The following is a 22,701-nucleotide window of genomic DNA, read 5'->3' on the forward strand; positions in this document are numbered from 1 at the left end:
GTTTTTGACCCTGCAAGACCCAGTTTCGAACTCGACCGAGATTTCATTGGGACGAAGCTTTTGATCAAATTTCATGAAGATCAGACAATAAATGTGGCCTCTAGAGTGTTTACGAACAAATGTGGACGGACGGACAGACGACGGACAAAGACCGGTCATAAAAGCTCACCTGAGCAATCAGGTGAGCTAAAAAATTTAAGACGTTATGAATAAATGGTGATATTTTATTTTAAGAATCTATACATTATTGCAAGTTTAATATGCAAAATAGGAAGGATATTAACTTAACATTGTCTTCATTGTAAGAATACATTAAAGCAGCACTTTATAACATAACTAGAGTGTTGACAAGGTTTTACTATAGTCATTTAAGAAAAAATGCCCCGCCCCCTGGCGGCCATGTTTTTCAACCAACCAGCATCATTTTCTAACTCGTTCAAGATATTAATGGGATGAATCTTCTGACCAAGTTTCATAAAGATCGGACAATAAATGTGGCCTCTAGAGTGTTAACAAGATTTTACTTTAGCCATATAAGGAAAAATGCCCCGCCCCTTGGCAGCCATGTTTTTCAAGCAAAGGTTACCATTTTTTAACTCATCCAAGATATCATTGGGACAAATCTTCTGAGCAAGTTTCATGATGATCGGAAAATAAATGTGACCTCTACAGTGTTAACAAGGTTTACTATAGCCATATAGCCGGAAAAATGCCCCGCCCCCTGGCGGCCATGTTTTTCAACCAACCAGCATCATTTTTTAACTCGTCCACAATATTATTGGGATGAATCTTCTGACCAAGTTTCATGAAGATCAGACAATTTATGTGTCCTCTAGAGTGTTAACAAGATTTTACTATAGCCCTATATAGCCATATAAGGAAAAATGCCCCGCCCCTTGGCAGCCATGTTTTTTAAGCAAACGTAACCATTTTCGAATTCATCCAAGATATCATTGAGACCAATCTTCTGACCAAATTTCATGAAGATTGGACTATAAATGTGGCCTCTAGAAGGTTCACAAGGTTTTACTATAGCCATATAAAGCCATATAAGGAAAAATGCCCCGCCCCTTGGCAGCCATGTTTTACAAGCAAACGTAACCATTTTCGAATTCATCCAAGATATCATAGAGACCAATCTTCTGACCAAATTTCATAAAGATTTGACAATAAATGTGGCCTCTAGAGTGTTAACAAGGTTTTACTACAGCCATATAAGGAAAACTGCCCCGCCCCCTGGCGGCCATGTTTTTTCACCTATCTGGACCATTTTCAAACTTGTCCGAGATATCAATAAAATCAATGTTTTGACCAGCCATGTTTTACAAGCAAACGTAACCATTTTCGAATTCATCCAAGATATCATAGAGACCAATCTTCTGACCAAATTTCATGATGATTGGGCAAAAATTGTGACTTCTAGAGTGTTCACAAGGTTTCTCTATAGCCATATAAGGAATACTGCCCTGCGCCCTGGCGGCCATGTTTTTAAACAGACCGGAACCATTTTTTAACTCAACCAACATATCATTTAGACAAACATTTTGACAAAGTTACATGAAGATTGGGCATCAAATGGGTTTCAAACTCAGTCGAGGTATCAATGGGACAAATGTTCTGACCAAATTTCATGAAGATCAGACAATAAATGTGGCCTCTAGAGTGTTCACAAGGCAAAATGTTGACGATGGACAAAAGGCGATCACAAAAGCTCACCATGAGCACGTTGTGCTCAGGTGAGCTAAAAAAGGCTAGAAATGCCAATAGAATATACCGTAGGTTTCCACGTATAGTGCGCGGTGTTTTACCTCCAAAATTCAAATTAAAAAGCTGGTGCGCGCTATACATTGATACAACGCTATCCTGGCTGCTAAATTGGTAACCAGAAAACTACCACCCTATAATCGTACAGACAGAGGGACCATTGTCGAAACAACAAGAAGTCGCTACTGGTAGTTATGAATGCGGTAGAAGAAGTTTTGGTCAAAAAAAAATTTGTTTGAATAAACTTGCGGACATTTCTTTGTTTGTGTTATTACACTTCTTTATTGATGAATTCCGATGGGGATTGTTGTCGACATTCAGGAGAGCAGGCAAGGGGAGATGCGAACGAGGTCTTTTTTGCGGGTAACGGTAGGTGTGAAAGGGGGTCATTTTGCACTTCGTAATTGGCAGATGTTATTGAGTAATATGTGCCACGACTTGTTAAGACGCTAATTGACATTTGAGACACTAATTGACACTTGAGAACATGAAGAAATGCAATTGCATTTTGTGTGTATAAATATTGAACGTTTGACACTGGTGTACCTCAACAACTGTATCCCTGTCTCCTATGCGACATTCAAATGTACCGGAAATGCCCATGCTTTCCCCGAAGAAAAAACACACAATGTACACTAATTCTTATTTTCTTATTTTCTCACGTTTTTCACAAAATGCACGTGGACTGTTAATCTTTTGCTAGAAAATTACAAAATTGTCAGAAAAGTATAGTGCTATGCAACCCATGCTCCTTATAATAATGATGCTTCCTATTTTGAATGCTTATTTAAGCTTTCCAATGCACCGGATTATTGGATTGTGCAATAGTAAAATGGCGGCCATTTTCGGTCCGATTTGGTGGGTTTATTGTCTTTAAATATTTTTTTCTCCATTTTTGCATTTAAAAAAACAGCCTGCGCGCTATACAAGGGAGCCCGCTATACGTGGAAACCTACGGTAACTAGATCAGGCTTTTTCCGCTCCATTTTGGGAAAACGCCACACTGGAATTTTGGGAATTTCGCGTCGTGAAAACCCCCATTTTGGGAAAAAAATTAATCGCAAAATTGGCTCAATTGGGAAAAATTATCGCATGTCAATTATTTAAAACAGTGTTTCTTATATTTCAAAGAAGCCGTTAACTGGTAAATAACGACTATTTTGATAACTTATTATTAAAATTTTACAAAATATTATGAACATGTGTGATTAGTGCAGGTTTTTTAATCTGAATTTGGGAAAAAGGCTTGGCCTTTCCGAGGTGAAAAAAATCGCGGGAAGCGCCGGATTTTGAGGAAAAAAGGAAAATCTTAAATAATCATTAACATATTTTACAGTTCTTAAAACAAATTCAAGGCAACAGATAATTTACTTATGCAATACTTTCTATTTTCTACACCAGATCAGGTCAACTTATATATTAAAAGGGTAAAAAAAAAAAAAAAAAAAAAAAAAAAATTTTTTTTTTTTTTTTTTTTTTAATTGGGAATTTTTGTTTCAATTGGGAAAAAAACAACCAGATTTGCATTGGGAATGGGGCCGAATTTCGGACCCGTGGCATAGGGCGGAAAAAGCCTGTAGATCCTAAACATACAATACAAAAGTTATGTTCATGTAATTAAGTTGGTTTTGGTGATAAGCTGGCGAGTTATAATTCTGGCACAAGTTAGCAATATATTGCAATATATTGCAAATCCAAATGCGGGTTTTTGAACTGACAATATATTGCAATCTGGTTTTTGGCGTATTGTTGCAGCACTACTCATGACCAAACATCAAACTTTGCTTTCAAAAATATTATGACACAGATTCATAAAATCTGAAACAAAATTGTGACCTTTAGTGTTTACAAGGATTTTGAATAACATCAAACTTTGCTTACAAAAATATTATGACACAGATTCATAAAATCTGAAACAAAATTGTGACCTTTAGTGTTTACAAGGATTTTGAATAATATTACAATAATTTTGACAATCTAAGGGCAATAATTTTGGCATTTATTATGCGATTTTTGCTCATTATCAAACTTGACTGAGATCTAGTGGCCATATAGCTTCTCAGCAACTTTGATAAACAATGCTAAAGCTTGAGAAATGTGAATGCTAGAGTGTTTACAAACCATATGGACAAAGACTGATCCTTAAACCTCACCTGAGCAATCAGGTGAGCTAAAAAGTGTGTTTTTTTTCACCGATCTGAGCCATTTTCCAACTTGTGCGAGATATCAATCAAACCAATGTCTTGACTAAGTTTCACGATGATTAGGCAAATTGTGACTTCTAGAGTGTTCAAAAGGTTTCTTTATAGTCATATAAGGAAAACTGCCCCACCCCTCCCCGCCATGTTTTTTGACCGATCGATACCATTTTTGAACTCCTCTGAAATATAAATCAAACCAATGTTTTCATAAAGTTTCATGATGATTGGGCAAAATATGTGACTTCTAGAGTGTACACAAGCTTTTTTTACTATATAAATATAAAGAAAATGCGCCACCCCCCCCCTGGCAGCCATGTTTTTCAACGAACTGGAACCATTTTCGAACTAAACTCTTGTATCCAGGAAAAAAATGTTCTGACCATATTTTATGAAAATTGGGCCCGAAATGTGACTTCTAGAGTGTTCACATGTTTCCACTATATACATATAGAGAAAACTGCTCGGCCCACTGACGGCCATGTTTTTTCACTGATCTGGATCATTTTTTAACTCATCCGAGATTTCAATAAAACCAATGTTTTGACCAAGTTTCATGATGATTGGGCAAAAAATGTGACTTCTTAACTGTTCACAAGCCTTTTTACTATATGAATATAAGGAAAACTGCCCTGTCCCCCTGGCAGCATTTACTCACGTATCTAGGAAACAAATATTCTGACCAAATTTCATGAAGATTGGACCAAAAATATGACTTCTAGAGTGTTCACATGTTTTCACTATATACATATATTATTGAGAAAACTGCCCCGCCTCCTGGTGGCCATGTTTTTTCACCGATATGGACAATTTTCGAACTCATCCGAGATATCAATAAAACCAAGTTTTTGACCATATTTCATGATGATTGGGCAAAAAATTGCGACTTCTAGAGTGTTCATAAAGTTTGTCTAAAGCCAAGTAAGGAGAAAACTGCCCTGCCCACTGGCCGCCATGTTTTTCAACGGAACGGAACCACTTATGAACTCAACCAACATATCATTAAGACAGACATTTCGACAAAATTATATAAAGATTGGGCATGAAATGTGGCTTCTACAGTGTTTTCAAGTTTTTTGTTTTTTTTGACCTAGTGACCTAGTTTTTGACCCAGCATGACAGACCCAGTTTCGAAACTCATCAAGGTATCATTAAGACAAATCTTCTGAATAAGTTTCATGAAGATCAGACAAGAAATGTGGCCTCTAGAGTGTTTACAAACCAAATGTGGACATTCAAACGATGGACAGACGGATGACAGACAAAGACCGATCCTAAAAGCTCACCTGAGCAATTAGGTGAGCTAAACAGGTGACATGATCAGATGTTATATATATTGATATAATATATATATATATATATATATATATATATATGTTCGGTGGGTATATCCCGTCCCTATTGGATGATACATTTATCAAATCTTGTAATACTAACATATATGCCTTAATTTTATTTAAACATATTGCGAACGTTTGTGTTTATCAATTCTTTAGCACTTGTACATGTCAATGTTGCTTAAAGAGGCCTTTTCACGTTTTGGTAAATTGAAAAAATGGAAAAAAGTTGTTCCATATATTCGCAATTTTTTGTTTTAGTTATGATATTTGTGAGGAAACCGTAATACTGAACATTTACCATGCTCTAAAATAGCCTTTACATGCATCTTTTGATGATTTAAAAACCTGAAAATTATAAAGCGTTGCAACGCGGAACGATTTAATAATTTGGAGAGTTCTGTTGTTGTTGTTTTATTTTGTGAAACTACGAGGATTGCTTATATGAAGTATAAAATACATCATTCATTGTCAAAGGAAGGATGGCCGAGTGGTCTAATGCGCAGACTTTTTACTCCAGGACTCCAGGGGTCAGTGGTTCGAGTCCTGCTGAGGGTTACCTTTTTTTCTTTTTTTAAATTTTATTCTTGATTTTTTACTAGAGCTTTTTAGATCCAATGTTTACATTTATCAATATAAAGCATTTAATGTCAAACTTCAAAACATGCCAAAATCTGTGAAATGGCCCCTTTAAAAGAAAATTGACCAATACTGGTAAAACCGAACTCGTTAAATTGTAAACAGAAGTTCAAAAATAAATAAATTATTGCTTCAGGCTTCAGTTTGTATAAATATGTTTACTTCAGTGCATCTAATTTTCAGTTTTGTTGGCTTAATTCCTATTGCAATAGAGTACTGAGACTGGCTTTTTGAATGTGATGTTAGGGAAATTACATTGATCTCTAATGGTAAATCGTTTATTGCAGCATCATTTGCATTAGTGCAGAAATTGTTTTACTTTGTTCATTAACAGATAGATACACGATAATCGGACGATAAACAAAAGACATTACCTGTGATAAGAACAGCTTTATTTCCAACCGGTAAGTGGCTGGCAGGGAGTATAGAATACACCAATAAGCATCCAACAGCAAAGCAAACGACTCCAATTGGCCCCTTCACGAAAAATTGACATAATGGTTCTCCTAAGAACAGAACTGCTAAGCTTAAAGCTGATCTAAAACCGAAACGGAATTCATTCGTCAAGAATTTTGAAAGAACTGCCATGGCAAACACAACCGTGACACACGAATACAAGATAGAAAACAGAATGACATCGTCCTCCGGAATATCAGTATCATCAATTATAAAGCTCATGGCTGTCAAATGGCAATATATCTTCTAACTGCTTGATTTTACGAAAAAATGAGAGCTTTGCTTGGATTATCAGCATGTCGTCCGCCATATTTTTATTGACATTTCTTGTGTAAAACATTTTTTGATTGGTTTAGAAATTCGTGAAGGTCGTGCTAAAAGGCGGATAAAAGAGCGGATGATATAGCGTATATAGTAAAGAGCGGATAATATAGACAAAGAAGGATTATCGGAAAGAGCGGATGATATGAACAAAGAAGGAAATAGGAGACGATATGGATTGTAATTGTTTTCGCGTTATGATTTGGTAAGAGCCAAATTTTGAAAAAAAAATAGGCAGAAATCGTAAATTATATAAACAATAAATTAAATTTTGAAGCAAGTGTAATTAAATATATGGTACATAATATAAATACATATAATAAAAAATGAGTCATACATTGCTATTTATCCCGTATTATATTTTTATATAATAGAAATTATTACATGTTGCAAAAATTAGATAATTATCTATGACGATCAGCCGCCAAAAAAATCTGTAAAGAGCGGATAATATCAAAGACCTATAGATAACACAGATTGGAATCGCTCGTCTCCGCTATAGCGATATGCGATAATATCTATCGGCGGACGCGGGTCACGTGTTATCTATAGGTCTTTGATAATATAGACAAAGAAGGATTATCGGAAAGAGCGGATGATATGAACAAAGAAGGAAACAGCGGATGAAATATACAAAGAAGGAAACTGCGGACAATATGAATAATTAATAAATCTGCGGATAATATATACAAAGAAGGGATTTGCGGAGAATATATACAAATAACGAAACTGCGGATGATATGTACAAAGAAGGAAACTGCGGATAATATATATAAATAAGGACCATTAAATAAATAATAATGATCTGATGCAAATAAAGAAGTAAGCTGTGGATAATGTGAACAAAACTATCAGTATAGAAATGCACTTTAAATAAATAATAATGATCTGATGCAAATAAGGAATGAGGCTGCGGATAATGTGTACAAAACTTTTACTATAAAAGGAACTTACCGATTTCTGGCACAATTGCTTGTAAAAGCAAGGTGACCGCGCATGAAATCTTTCACTTTAAATCCAGGGTATGGGAACACTGGGCACAAAGTGCTCGACTTAAGATACTTAGTCTGTGAATGTCCAATTATCATGGCCATAATGACGCTATTTCTGCGCGCACACACACACACACACACACACACACACACACACACACACACACACACACACACACACACACACACACACACACACACACACACACACACACACACACACACACACACACACACACACACACACACACACACGCACGCACGCACGCACGCACGCACGCACACACACACACACAAACACACGCTTTAATAATAAATATTTATTACGTAAAAACACTGTGTAAAGCTCACTATACTATAGATATGCTGTAAAGGTTTGTAAAAGCTGGATGATTTTGAAATATATATACGCAGTCGACATTTACTATATCATTACAGCTAGTAAAAGGTGTGACATGTGGCTTTGATCATATACTTGTTAATGTAAATTAAAGGTACAACTGACTGACGATCATTACAGTTTGATAAAGGTGTGACCTGTGGCTTTGATCATATACTTGTTAGTGGAACTTAAACGGTACAACTTACTGACAATCATTACTGTTTGTTAAAGGTGTGATATGCGGCTTTAATCATAAAATTGTTAATGAAAATTAAAGGCAAAACTGTCATCATTATAGCAGATCACAACAAATCCAAGTATCAATCTGTGAATAATTACAAACGTTTAACAGATATGGTACCTTAACAACATAATAAAAGTTGATATGTTGAGTATTTGTCTACAGTTGCTTCTAAACAAATTAATTGTTCCTTACTTATTAACTGGTAAGTTGTAAGACTTGGATGATCAAACAAAATTATCAGTAAGCCATGCATTTTGGTGGAAATGTGAGAAAAACATCGAATTAATTAATTCATTCATAAGTGAGCATATGAATTGCGATTACATCGACATATTGTGAATGTCGGTTTTTTGACTTAATTAGAACGGAAACAAACAAAAATTAAAACAACGACAAATATATTATACTTTTTTTATTTCATGAAGTTTACATATTCATATTTGCTGCACATAATACATTCAGCATTTATGTACTTTTACTTGCATGTGCAATTAGTGAAGATGTCATTAAAAAATATTTCCTTTGAAATTTGTTAAGTTTAATATTTACGTTATCTCATTCATATATTGGTAAAACCGTTATGCTACGCTTTAATGATCTGGGTGACTTGTTCTCAAGATTATTATCAGCTTATCAACAATTAGTTTAAAATAACATGCCAATTTCTTGTGCACTAAAGGCAATCGATAATCGATAATGCGCTAAATAGCTTCAGTAAGGACACTTAAGAGTGCGTATTAATGATAACAATAGGGAGTCTTAACAGTTGTTGTTTACTTTTTCCAGAAAAAAGATATATATATTATGATGCTTTTGTGGATAAAAATGTAATTCATTTTATAAATCTAACATTACTGATGTGTTTATTACCAATAAAGTAATGTCTTCTATTAAAATTGGATGTGCAATAAAACTTGGTTTTACAAAAAATTAATAATCTTATCATCCTTTTTCATTAAATCGTACCCAAACATATTTTAAATACTAATTCTTGTTAGCCAGTCACACCATTCAGTCACGGAGTGTATATTGACAATCTAGAGTCCGTGATTCAGTGTAATATAGTATATTGTCTGTCCATTATCATGTCCACAGTTTCCTTATTTGTTCATATCATCCGCAGATTCATAATGTCCGCAAATTTAAAAATTATTCATATATCCGCAAATCCCTTCTTTGTATATATCGTCCGCTGTTTCCTTCTTTGTTCATATCATCCGCTCTCTCCGATAATCCTTCTTTGACTATATTATCTGCCCTTTAATATATACCCTATATCAAATATATCATCCGCAGATTCCTTCTTTGTATATATCATCCGCAGTTTCCTTCTTTGTTCATATCATCCGCTCTTTCCGATAATCCTTCTTTGTCTATATTATCCGCTCTTTACTATATACCCTATGTCATATACCCTATATCATATCAAAGACCTATAATAGAGTGTCTTTGATCATATGTATATTATGATGCTTTTGTGGATAAAAATGTAATTCATTTTATCAATCTAACATTACTGATGTGTTTATTATCGATAAAGTAATGTCTTCTATTAAAATTGGATGTGCAATAAAACTTGGTTTTACAAAAAATTAATTAATAATCTTATCATCCTTTTTCATTGAATCATAGTCAAACATATTTTAGATACTAATTCTTGTTAGCCAGTCACACCATTCAGTGTACTATGGTATATTGCCGTCTTTGTTTATCATATTATCCGCTGTTTCCTTCTTTGTTCATATCATCCGCTCTCTCCGATAATCCTTCTTTGTCTATATTATCCGCTCTTTACTATATACCCCATGTCACCCGCTCATTTAGCCGCCTTTTAGTACGTGCCAAATTCGTGATTTTCACAAGGATATCATTTATTGGATGAAGAAAAAATGGCTGCGCCCATGATGTTGTATCTGTCGATAGGCATTTTGTCATTTATAAGCGTTATTACTTGTGTAAGAATCACAATTTCACTTAAATTTGAGTTCCTACATTCAGTTTTTCATTAATTACACATTTTATTAGTAATCTGTTATGATGATTTTGATGTAAAACTATTGTTTTTTATTGGCAATAACCACTGATTTTGAAAATAGTAATAAACCTAGCTAAAGAAACTTCAGCGTACAGTTTATATAGTTCTGACAGACCTGTACGCGCCAGTCAAAAATCATAAAATGCGACATTTAAAGTTATGGTTGCCAGAACTATAATAAACCCAGTAAAATTATACATTTTCTGATAGATATTAGTAAATCATTTCCAAATATTTGATTATCTTACAATGTCTATTATGTATTGTTAGTGAATGCGGAAACATTGAAAAAACCCTTGTTTAAAAATTGTCATTTTACAGTTTAAAAAAAGTCAACCTGGGTGTATGATTTGTTTCAAATAATGATTAAAGCACACATTTTTCATCCAAACTTTAATAGTTCATCACCGATACATTTCAGCTATGTAAGATGTTCTTGCAATTGGATCAGGGGTTCCACTGGCCCAAAAAAAGTTGTCGCCACTTTTTCGCGGCGTGAATACTGTCGGTTATTCCACCTTATTAATAAGAACAATCATACCTTCATAAGTCATACCTTCATAAGTCTTAATAAGCTTTATTTGTATATAAATAACATTTTTTTCAACTTGATAAACAACACAGATAACCAAAATAATATAATAATGTTAACATCAATGTATTAAACAGTATGCTGCATAAATGTTTCGAAATTAATTATTGAAACATAAAATCACACCAATGTTCATCATTTGAAAGGGAATCAGAAAATAAAGCATCTCACTTCAAATTGTTTAACAGTTATATTTGGTCATTTGGGCATGTTCAGCTTCTGTTGTTAACAAGTTTTCTGTTAGTGGTGGATGATTTCCAGGTTCAATTAAATGACTGTTGTTCACGCCTTTTTCCTGACAGAAAGGCCAAGATAATTGCCACAATCCATTCTAGTTGCCTGAAATGACATAAAACATATTTTTACAAACTATCAACATCAAACCAACACATAAATGTCCCTATCTTTAAATGTCCGAATTTAACATATCCGAAATATAGTACATCGAGTGAATGTTTTATATTTAATTCAGAAATTGTTGTTATCTTAATCAATTTATATCCTTCCCAGAACATTACAATAATGAATCTATTAAACAGAAATGCTCACAAATACCTGTTGAAACAAGTTTTTATTTGTTGATGTGGAGAAATTAAATGCTTTTGCCAGCCCCATGGTTTTAATTTTAACAAAGAAATAGCGGCCCTAATAATCATTGTAATTATTGATCGTCGTGACAGTTTGTCCCCGTGTTACTTAACTTATTGCTCAATATCATAAAGGAGCCGTTAATCCGATAATAACCCCCATAAAACTTGACAATAGCAGTAAAAACACCGTTTGTAACACTTACACGCTTCGGTGATTTCTATTGCACTCTGCACTGTAGGTTGCTTACATAGTCGTAAATCAATATTTACAACTGACAGACGCTGGCCGCTAATGCTCGGTCGCGTTCTTTCGACTCGGCAGTACATTTTCGGATAGGATTTTACCGATTTTTTGAAATTCGCCACTTTAATAAAATTGGAGCCACATTTAAAAATTTAGCGCCATTTGGCGCCAATGGCGATCGACAGCGGAACCCCTGTGGATGGTCCAGCAGGATTCTGGTCCGGAACACGTTACCCCCCACAAATGCAGGACCCACACAATTTCCTGAAATAGACAATAAAAAGTTGATTTTTTCAAGTTGCAAAGTTGAACGTGAATCAATATCACATTTGCAATAATGTACAACAAAACATGAATATATGTATAAAAAACAACACTTATTTGGTTAGTATTTAAAAAAAAACATTATCCAAAACATGTACAACTGCCCCGCCCACCCAATACAACCATGATACAACCTGGTATTTAAGATAACTTTCAAAGTAATATTATTTCTCTCTTAAACAAAATGTTAGTTATGAACTAGTGGTTAAATTGAACTGTAAAAAAAATAGTTGAATATGCAGCCAGTTATCTGAATTCTTATCCAGAATTCTGATATGTGGGTGAAACTAAGAATGGCAGCATGACCAGGAAATCTGAAAAATAGACATTGCATTGCTATATTAAATATTATATAATAACTTTTGAAAGAATTGAAACAGAAACACAATGACGATACAACCCTATATGTTAGAATTGTAAAACACACACCTTTTAAAAAAACAACAGATAAACATATAATAAAATAATATAAAAATAATTAAAGTAAGAAGTTTAGAACTCAAAATATGCTAATGTATGTAACAGCTCAATATCTTTAAACAACTTCCAAGATTTAATTAAATAATTGTAGATCTATTAATTAAGAGCTTGTGTACTTTTTGAAAGTAACGTAAATCCTGCTGATATATAATACATGTATTACACTGCATACATGTACAAATATTAAGTGAAACTGACAAACTGAAAGAACAGAACATTTAACCAAACATGTTATCTGCAAGCTCTTACTGATTCAATGGTTCTTTTTTTTCTATGTTTGCTATTAAAAAATCATGCAGAGATCAAAATAAGTCAATTCGCAAAGCAAATCTTTGAGTTTTATAAGTTTGTGATTATGATCAATTACAGAAGTTACATTTTACATTTTTATGTCCCCCACTATAGTAGTGGGGGACATATTGTTTTTGCCCTGTCTGTTGGTCTGTTTGCGCCAACTTTAACATTTTGCAATAACTTTTGCTATATTGAAGATAGCAACTTCATATCTGGCATGCATGTGTATCTCATGAAGCTGCACATTTTGAGTGGTGAAAGGTCAAGGTCATCCTTCAAGGTCAGAGGTCAAATATATGTGGCCAAAATCGCTCATTTTATGAATACTTTTGCAATATTGAAGATAGCAACTTGATATTTGGCATGCATGTGTATCTCATGGAGCTGCACATTTTGAGTGGTGAAAGGTCAAGGTCAAGGTCATCCTTCAAGGTCAGAGGTCAAATATATGTGGCCCAAATCGCTTATTTTATAAATACTTTTGCAATATTGAAGATAGCAACTTGATATTTGGCATGCATGTGCATCTCATGGAGCTGCACATTTTGAGTGGTGAAAGGTCAAGGTCATCCTTCAAGGTCAGAGGTCAAATATATGTGGCCCAAATCGCTTATTTTATAAATACTTTTGCAATATTGAAGATAGCAACTTGATATTTGTCATGCATGTGCATCTCATGGAGCTGCACATTTTGAGTGGTGAAAGGTCAAGGTCAAGGTCATCCTTCAAGGTCAGAGGTCAAATATATGTGGCCCAAATCGCTTATTTTATGAATACTTTTGCAATATTGAAGATAGCAACTTGATATTTGGCATGCATGTGTATCTCATGGAGCTGCACATTTTGAGTGGTGAAAGGTCAAGGTCAAGGTCATCCTTCACAAGGTCAAGGTCATCCTACAAGGTCAAACATCATATAGGGGGACATTGTGTTTCACAAACACATCTTGTTTACAAACTTTACAAAGTTGTGTATTTTGACAATGACCGGGCACTTGTCTTTGTTTTTTTGTAAATGGTTTTAAATTAATGAAGAAATTATCGAAAAACATTACCTGAAGAGATGTTTTGTTGACAACCGATTGCCCCACACATAGCCGAAAAAGTCACGTGGTACAGGCACCTTGTACACTGGGTAACTTGTTTTGTTAAAAAGATGAAATTACATGTATAAAATATTAAGGGTACTAAATGTGATGTTGTTTTATTATTATTTAGGGGATAGAATGTTTATTTTATAACAACTTATCAATTAATTGACTAAACTTTTGCCAGTATGCATATGTTTGACGTTAATGTAGCAATTGTCAATACTCATGAAAATCCTGAATGAAAACAGTAACAATTGATTGGTATAATGCAATCTGAAAGTGTGCAAAATTGTCATTAAATCTTTGGCCTAGTGAGCAAGTAATTTATTTATTTTTGTAATTTTAAAACCGAAAATAGGATGTCTATATGCATACGTATATTTCGACAAACGTGATTATTTTTAAGTTTTAAAGCGCCAAATAGACAGATTTCTACCTTGTAACCAACAGATATATTCTAAATGGCATAGATAAAATTAAATCTATAGACTAGTTAGCAAGTAATTTATTATTTTTCAAACGGTACCGCTTTTAAAACTGTAAGTAGGATTTCTAGATGTATACATCCATTTCGACAAACGCGATTATTTTTAAGTTTTAAAGCGCAAAAAGACGGAATTTCTACCTTGTAACCACCAGATATATTCTAATTGGCATAGATAAAATATGCTTCTTATTTATACATAAATTTATTATGCCATGCAGTTCATTTCAAGGTGTGTGGCTTTAATCCACATATTATTATACAGTGGTTGTCCTTGTTCATATCATTCCCTTGGGGTTAAAACTTGCCAAATGGTTTCACATGTCAGATTTCTAAGCCTTTACAACAAAATTTCTTTCAAGTGCCCATAGTTGGTACATCAAAAATCATACTGCTAGGGTCTTAACTTTTCAAGCCCCAGGGGTTCTTTTTTGAAGACCTTATAAGCATACCAGTTTTGAAAATCTTTTTGTTTGAAACCATTTATAATGCCAAGAGCTTTATAATGTGGTTAGAGGCCTTAAATAAATATTCTAAACTTCACAATGTTTGTCAAAATTTGCTGTTCTCAATTTTTTTATATCGCACAATAACTTAATAAATATTCTTCTCTGAAATTATTAGGCCGTGGGGTTTTGCCCCCCTCCTCCCCAGCATCTACAGATGTCAGGAGGCATATCATGATGGGTCTGTTAGTTTTTGCCTTCTGATTGTCAAGGCTAACCCAAAAGGACATGTTTGTCTTACATCAATAATTCTTCCTTCAAAGCTTTGATACCTGCACAGACTGATGATGTGTTTGAACTTTATCAATACACCCACATCATAACAACTCATTTTGACCTTGACATTGACCTCTTTTGGACTTTTACTATCAAAGGAGGTAGGAATTCTGGATTTACCTTAAATTACGGGTTTTGTCTTTTATCAATAATGCTTCCTACAAAGATTTGATACTTGTGTGGGTATTTTTAGAACTGTATACATGTACATATCCACATCACCTGAATTTATTTTGACCTTGAAATTTGCCTCATTTTGGACTTATTTAAAATTCTTGGTTAAACTTAAAGGATGCGCTTTGTCTAAATAATAAATACTGCTTTCTGCAAAGCATTCATTTTTGCATGGATGTAATCTATGAATAGTAGCAACACACCCTCATCACCTTACGTCGCTTTGACCTTGAAATGACCTATATGGACTTAGACTCATTCAAATGGGCCAGATAATGAATATTGACAAGGCTTTCACAGGGACATATGGGTTTATTGAACACAGCATCATGTTATATATTTGATGTTACATGGTAAAGTGGTCTTGAACTTCAAAGCTTGTTCATATGTCAGCCTTTTGGTATAAACTGTTTGTTCATGAAAAATAGATGTTCTTTTTATTCATGCAAAAAAACAATCTCAGTTGAGATATCTAGGGCCATCTTGACACTCTTGTTGTAATTGCACATCTTTTTACAGGCCCATGTCTATTGCTAATAAATGATAATTGTATTATATTTGTAGTTTGATGAAGAATTTGAAGGTTCAAGGACCTTAAGTTTGGAGCATTCCTTTGATCAAGGTGAGTTCATTATTTGTAATGATTGTAATGCTTGTCAAAAGTTATGGCATATGGGTTTCGTTTTTTTACAGAGATGAATTTAATAAGAACAATCTAGGATTAACAATTTTAAGTAATTCAGGATGTAAGTATTTTACTTGTTTCATTATTCAACATTATACTTCAGAAAATAGAAATGATCTAGACCCTGTATGTTATTATTTTGGAATGTTAATAAAATGTCAAGAATTACCTAGGTCAAAATGTTATTTAAATTTTACTTACTTTGTTACTTTTTACATCTTTTTACTCGACTTTAATAGCAAAGGTAATTGTTGGTATTGCTAATGTGTTTTTGTAACAATTTACTTTTTAACATTTTTGTCAGTTGGGTTTTGTATTCCATGCTTACCGTTAAAAGTTGCTTGGTTAAATGTTAAATTGTTTATTTCAATATGCTAATGTTATACGCCAAATGCTTCAAGAGAAATTATTTAATAAAGTACCACAGAATACTAGCTCTAATTAAAATGATGAAGCCAAATAACTATGGCTGCAGGTCCTGACCCTGTGTTCACAAGGAGAGGCACTATTGTTGTGAAGTCCGTCCAATCCAAGAAGGCCACGTTCTCACAGGGTGCAACACTGTCATCTGAGGACAGGCTGCGTCTTAAGGTTTGCTTTGTTTGGAGTTGTATGGAATGTTCAACAGTATTTCACAATATAGAATGCTGGTAAGTTAACCTCCTACCGGGTACACTACGTATAGCGCGATTTCTGCCATCTACTTCGCATCACCGTGATTCAGCCCAGAGTGAACAATTAAATGTACTATCTCACCACGATACACCGTTGAACACGGTGATTTCGCCGTGGTGAATTGCGGTGTCAGTCTCTGCGTTATTGGGAAATTGATCTCACGGTGGACCACCATGATCGCGGTGGAACACCGCGGCCTCGGTAGTTCGCTGTGAAATACAGATAAATGTGAATGAACATGTATATTTCGATATTGCAGACCGTATAATTTGTGCAAAGTTCTAAAATGTTTTGTTACATTTGTATGTACATTTGTATAGATTGTAACTTGATTGTTAACAATCGTCATTATTTTCTATTGTTTACCCTCGTTCCAGAATAATTTGGCATGTCGTACATCGAGCGTGATGTACTTTATATTTTGTTTCTACAGTTTCTCCGTGAAGATTTATTTGTTGTTTATTTAAAGAATTGTTTGTTTTTGTTAAAATTTCGGAAATGCTTTCTCCTTTGTGCACGTATAGCTTGCGGTATTCGGACAAACGGCACCCGGCCAATCGGCACCCAGTGTTTTTTTGCATACGCGGACAGTCGGCACCCTGTAAATTTGTCGACCCTGACAATCGGCACCCGATTTAATTGTATACCCGTACAAACAGCACCTGATTAAATGCGATCGATAAAGCCCGTCAGCACCTTGTTGAACTAAAGCACCTTGTTGAACTAATTGGTCTAATCCGCTAATTGCTTTGGTGAAAGAGATGATTAGTAAATCCCGAAAACAAACTGTGTTATCAAACCAAGTCGAAGTCAAAAATTTTATTGCATAAACATAATACAATGTTACAGCACAATAAATAATAGTGACATAATATAAGTGTGGATTGATTAACGTTATCTGCTAATTGGTTTAAAAACACCTCTAAACAATTTACAAATATCAAGATAATTGAGCTGAACACCTCTAAACAATTTACAAATATCAAGATAATTGAGCTGAACAGAACTGAGCTGAACAGAACTACAGGTCATCTTGTTACCAGTTGTTTATAAAAACATATACACGATATTTTACCGAGCGGAACTGTCTTTTTTATTAAGATCGGATTTAGTGTTCGTGCGTCGTATGAATAGATATCGTTGCAGGAAATTAAAATGATCCGTTGTCAAACGAAAGTATGGTTGACATTATATGCATTATTTTTCTCTTTACGCGATATTCTGTTAGTATGTTGATGTTGCATTAACATTTCTTAAAATTGACAAGAAAAAATGGCGATTATTATTTCCAACGACATGAACAAAAGTTTGCCTCTACAAGTTTTCCGGAGAGTGCAAAACACGTGCCAATCGGGCCATCAAACAGGAAAAATCGGTATCGAGATTACTGTGTACACACTCGACCCTGTGTATTGTCAAACACGCGTCAATTAACTTGTGCAACATCGTGGCCTAGAGCGTTTTTCTCAATCAGTGTCCAACAGAAGTGATACATTAAAAATTTATTTTATCTCCCCGTGTTTTCTGACATGTGACTTTCAATGGAGGAGTACACACATTTCGAGCTCAGTTTTTTTATGGATTTAAAGTGTTTCCCAATGAGGTGTGCCCTAAATTGTTGGATATAAGGTTGATACTAGCATCGAACTGTTAATGCCTGCCAAAAATAAGACTCCTAGCAATACTGGTAGTAGAAAACCGAAGAGGAAAACAATTTCGCCAATATTAGAGGATAGCACGAGGAAATCGAGCAGCCGGGCATTGTCGAAAACGAACACGGCGACAAAAGAAGTAAACAAACCAGCACACAAGTGGACACTGGTCAGTGCAACCCATCTCAATCTATTGTAACGGACTTTGGCGGACACTGGCCATATATGGCATTTTCGCAACCATACCCTGGGTACGATCCGAGCCCCCCGTCCCCACATTCCCCGTTTGGATTTGGGCCAATGATGCAACCGCCATGGGCAACTGAAATCTTGTCCGAAATTAAGTATATCAAAGACAAAATGAAGTCAATAGATCGTATCGAACAAACAATTAATTCCATTTCCGCCAAAGTATCTTATCTGGAAACGAAAGTAAAAGACATTGACTGCCGAGTGCAACATACAGAGACTTGTGCTCAATTTCTGGGCTCAAAACTTGATGAGAATTCCGAGGGTCTCTCAAATGTGAGCTCAAATATTAAACAGCTTAATAAATCGTGCACGCATTTAAAAGAACAGTACCGCACCCTAGAGGCACTGGAGAAGAAGACAGAGGCAAAACTTCTCGACCTGGAGACAAAGTCTATGCGCGACAATCTTGTCTTCTATGGCATTCCGGAAGTCACATCAGATGGAACTGAGGAATGTTCTAAAATTATAGCAAACGTCATCCAAACAGTGCTGGAGATACAGGAAGAAATAAAGCTGGATTTCGCATATCGCCCAGTCAGTAGGGGAAGCGTCAATGGAAACCGACCACGCCCGATCATCGTTGGTTTCCACTATAGCAAGGATCGCGATCGAATCCGCGCGGCCTCGTTCGAAGCAGCTACAAAGAACCGACTTAAAGACAAACAAATCAGCATAGGCGTACAGCTTCCAAAGGAGATCAGAGATGCCCGCAAACCACTATATGATGTAATGCTTCGCGCACAGGAAAATGGAAAAAGCGCTAAATTCAACGGACCCACTCTGTAAAAAATTTCGACAGTGAACATTTATATGGACAGAAACTTAAACCTAAGTCAGGACGATGTAGTGGTGGAATATCTGTTTATTTCAAAACATATTTAAAAAATCACTTAACCGTTGTTAGTAAAGACAAACATGGTGTTGTATGGATAAAGATAGACAAATCAGTTTTTCCACACAATACTGACGTTTACATTTGTCATGCTTATCGATTACCAAGTAATTCAAAATGTGCAGATGACTTTGACTTTTTTAGAGAAATTGAATCTGAAATGTTAAAATTTGATAATTTAGGATTTACATTCATTACAGGAGACCTAAATTGTAGAACATCTAATGAATATGACTTAATAATTTTTGACAAGTATTTAGACGATTTTCAACTGATGATAACCCAAGTTAATGATAATAATTTACAACGAAACAGTAAGGATACAGTCATTGATGCTGCTGGTAGAATTCGCTTACAACTATGTCAAGCAACAGGTTTTTTAATAGCAAACGGAAGATTGGGGACTGACGATAAAGTGGGCGAATACACTTTTTGCTCTTGTAGGAGAGTAAGCGTCGTTGACTATCTTCTACTAAAACACGAAAATTTTAATTTAAGGGGTGTTGCTGCAGTTTTGATGATTTTTTTCCATCTAATAACTTTTGCTCAAATTTTTTATTCAAGTACTACATACAAATACTAAATGAAAAATGCAATAAAAACATAGGGTCACCGGCTTTGTTTGGATTTTATTCACCATTATATAATATGTACTTTTTCATTAAAACTGAAAAATCTCTAATTGCATAATAATGATTAATAACCTATGAAATTGGAAACATGTAGAGATTATATAAGCTAATATATATCATATACCATTTAAGTAAACCACAAACAACCAAAAAAATGGAGAACACTAGTTAAATTTTAAGAAATTTAATTTTTATAATTTTTATGTCACCCAAAAAACGTCATTTTTTTACTGTTTTTACCACAAAAATGGAATTTAAAAAAGTTCTATCTAATTACTTTTTGCGAAACTTCTCAAATATGTTCATCTATGTTTTGTTATCATGAAACAAAAATAAAAAAAGGGGGTCACCGCACTTTTAACAGAGATTTTTTGTTTTAACTATCCCTACCGTCTACGTCAAATTTTATAAAAAAATACATCAATTAGGCAAAACCCATGTAACGGTACATAGATTGTAAGAAATATGCATAAACATTAGAAACTGTTTACAATCTTAACTGGGATCACAACAGCTTACCAAAAGACATTAATAAAAAACAATATGTAATCACAAACATAATACCATACAGTATCAAACTCGACCTTAATCATTAATAACTTACATGTACTTGTTCACAGATTTCAGCTTGTTTTGAAGTCTGTGATTAAATGCTTTAAATTGATACATTTAAACGACATAACTAAAAAGCTCCAGTATAAAACAATAATGAAATTAAAGAGATAAAAAAAAGTAAAAAAGAAAGTTTACCCCACCTGGGATCGAACCACTGACAATTGAATTATGAACCAACTCGGTCATTTCTGATGATACTGATAACAAAAATATTGAGTTGTGATAATAGCATCATCAGTGTTGCTATAAATATATTCTCAGTTAAATAAACTGCCGCAACACCCCTTAATTCACGATTTTTGTGTTCACGACTTTAACGAGTTCTCTGATCATGCATGTTTATCGTTCAACATAAAAACGAATATAGGTGATGTTAAAAATGTTAGGCATGAATCTAATAGAAAAGAAATGAAAACAAAACTAGTTTTTGACACCGATAAAATCCCCGTTTTTCAAAATAGACTGATCCGCGAAACTGATCTATTAAATAACCTTACCGCTTCACTAAACATATGGCCTATCGATGACGTCGTTCAGGAATTCACCGAGTTATTTATAGCTACGGTAAAACCCATATTCGGAAAGCCGATAAACTGCGTGAATTCTAGCACAGCGAAACCAAAAAAGCAAAAATGGTTCAATAAGGAATGTTATGATGAAAGAAATAATTTTAAAAGGCTGCGCAATATTTACTTCAGGGATAAAACGATAGAAAATAGAGAAAATTTAGTACTTGCGAGGTCAAAATACAATAAAACAAAAAAGAAAGTTCGCACTACATTTAAGAAAAAAGAAGGTTTCAACATTAACAATCTCGCCAAAACTAATCCGCGCTCCTTCTGGAAATCAATTAGAAATTGTTCAACAAAAAAGGTTGATTCGGCTGATTCGCTTACAACCGACGATCTCTATAATCATTTTAGGGAAATGCTCGGTGAGCTTTTACCATCCGATAACAATCGTGAATATCAGAATATAAACGATATATTTGATAATTTATTGGACGTAGTTAGAAATACGTTTTGCGGTAAACGCTCAAAACAACAATAAGAGTCCTGGTATAGATGAACTTACAGCAGAAATGTTTAAATCAAGTATTGATATTATAATCCCGTTTCTAAAAAGGTTATACAACCGTATATTCTTTACTCACGAGTATCCAGAGTCATGGGGTAAAGGAATCATTACACCTATTTTTAAGAAAGGTGATGCAAATGACCCCAAAAATTACAGAGGTATCACATTAATTAACATACTTGGAAAAATATACTCTCAAATACTCTTGAATCGATTAAAAAACTGGTCTACACAACATGATACATTAATACCTAATCAATTTGGATTTCAAAAAGGAAGATCAATTTCTGATTGTATATTCATATTACATTCAATTATTACAAAAGTTCTGAGCGAAAAAGAAAATTGTAATGTGTATTTGTAGATTACCAACAATTTTTTGACCGTATTGATCATAACATGCTATGGTAAAAGCTTTTAACAGAAAATGTAAGCGGTCACTTTGTGAACGCATTAAAAGCTATGTACAACTTTGTAAAATCATGTGTACGTTATAAAAATTCACTTTCTGCATTTTTTGACTGTTCAATCGGTGTCAAACAGGGAGACCCCAGCTCTCCACTGTTAGCCATGTTTTTTTATAAATTATATTATAAATAATGTTTCCCATAACAACCTCCAAGGAATTGTATGTATTGATACTCTGAAATTATTTCTTTTATTATATGCAGATGATATGGTATTGTTCGCCAAATCACCAGAAACACTAAGAATTATGTTAAAAGATGTAGAAAACTATTGCAACACATGGGGGCTGAAAATTAATGTCTCAAAAACTAAAGAGAATTTGTAGTTCAGC

At 34.3% G+C, this 22,701-nt stretch overlaps 2 protein-coding genes across 2 annotated transcripts in view; one reads left to right on the forward strand and one right to left on the reverse strand.

The window, feature by feature from the left end:
• The window catches only part of LOC127865204 (retinol dehydrogenase 7-like), a 42,825-nt gene extending 36,115 nt beyond the window's left edge, over positions 1-6,710 (reverse strand). Inside the window, exon 1 of the mRNA XM_052405196.1 lies at positions 6,313-6,710. Within this exon, the coding sequence (XP_052261156.1) occupies positions 6,313-6,616 (304 nt within the window). The 5' untranslated portion in view covers positions 6,617-6,710. The remainder of the gene's footprint in view (positions 1-6,312) is intronic.
• Positions 6,711-10,180: 3,470 nt separating this feature from the next.
• Positions 10,181-22,701, forward strand: part of LOC127865231 (ER membrane protein complex subunit 10-like) — a 35,432-nt gene continuing 22,911 nt past the window's right edge. Inside the window, exons 1-3 of the mRNA XM_052405247.1 lie at positions 10,181-10,288; positions 15,987-16,044; positions 16,583-16,698. Of these exons, the coding sequence (XP_052261207.1) occupies positions 10,223-10,288; positions 15,987-16,044; positions 16,583-16,698 (240 nt within the window). The 5' untranslated portion in view covers positions 10,181-10,222. The remainder of the gene's footprint in view (positions 10,289-15,986; positions 16,045-16,582; positions 16,699-22,701) is intronic.

The sequence above is a fragment of the Dreissena polymorpha genome, chromosome 1 (genome assembly GCF_020536995.1).
Source record: "Dreissena polymorpha isolate Duluth1 chromosome 1, UMN_Dpol_1.0, whole genome shotgun sequence".
In the NCBI taxonomy this organism is placed as follows: domain Eukaryota; kingdom Metazoa; phylum Mollusca; class Bivalvia; order Myida; family Dreissenidae; genus Dreissena; species Dreissena polymorpha.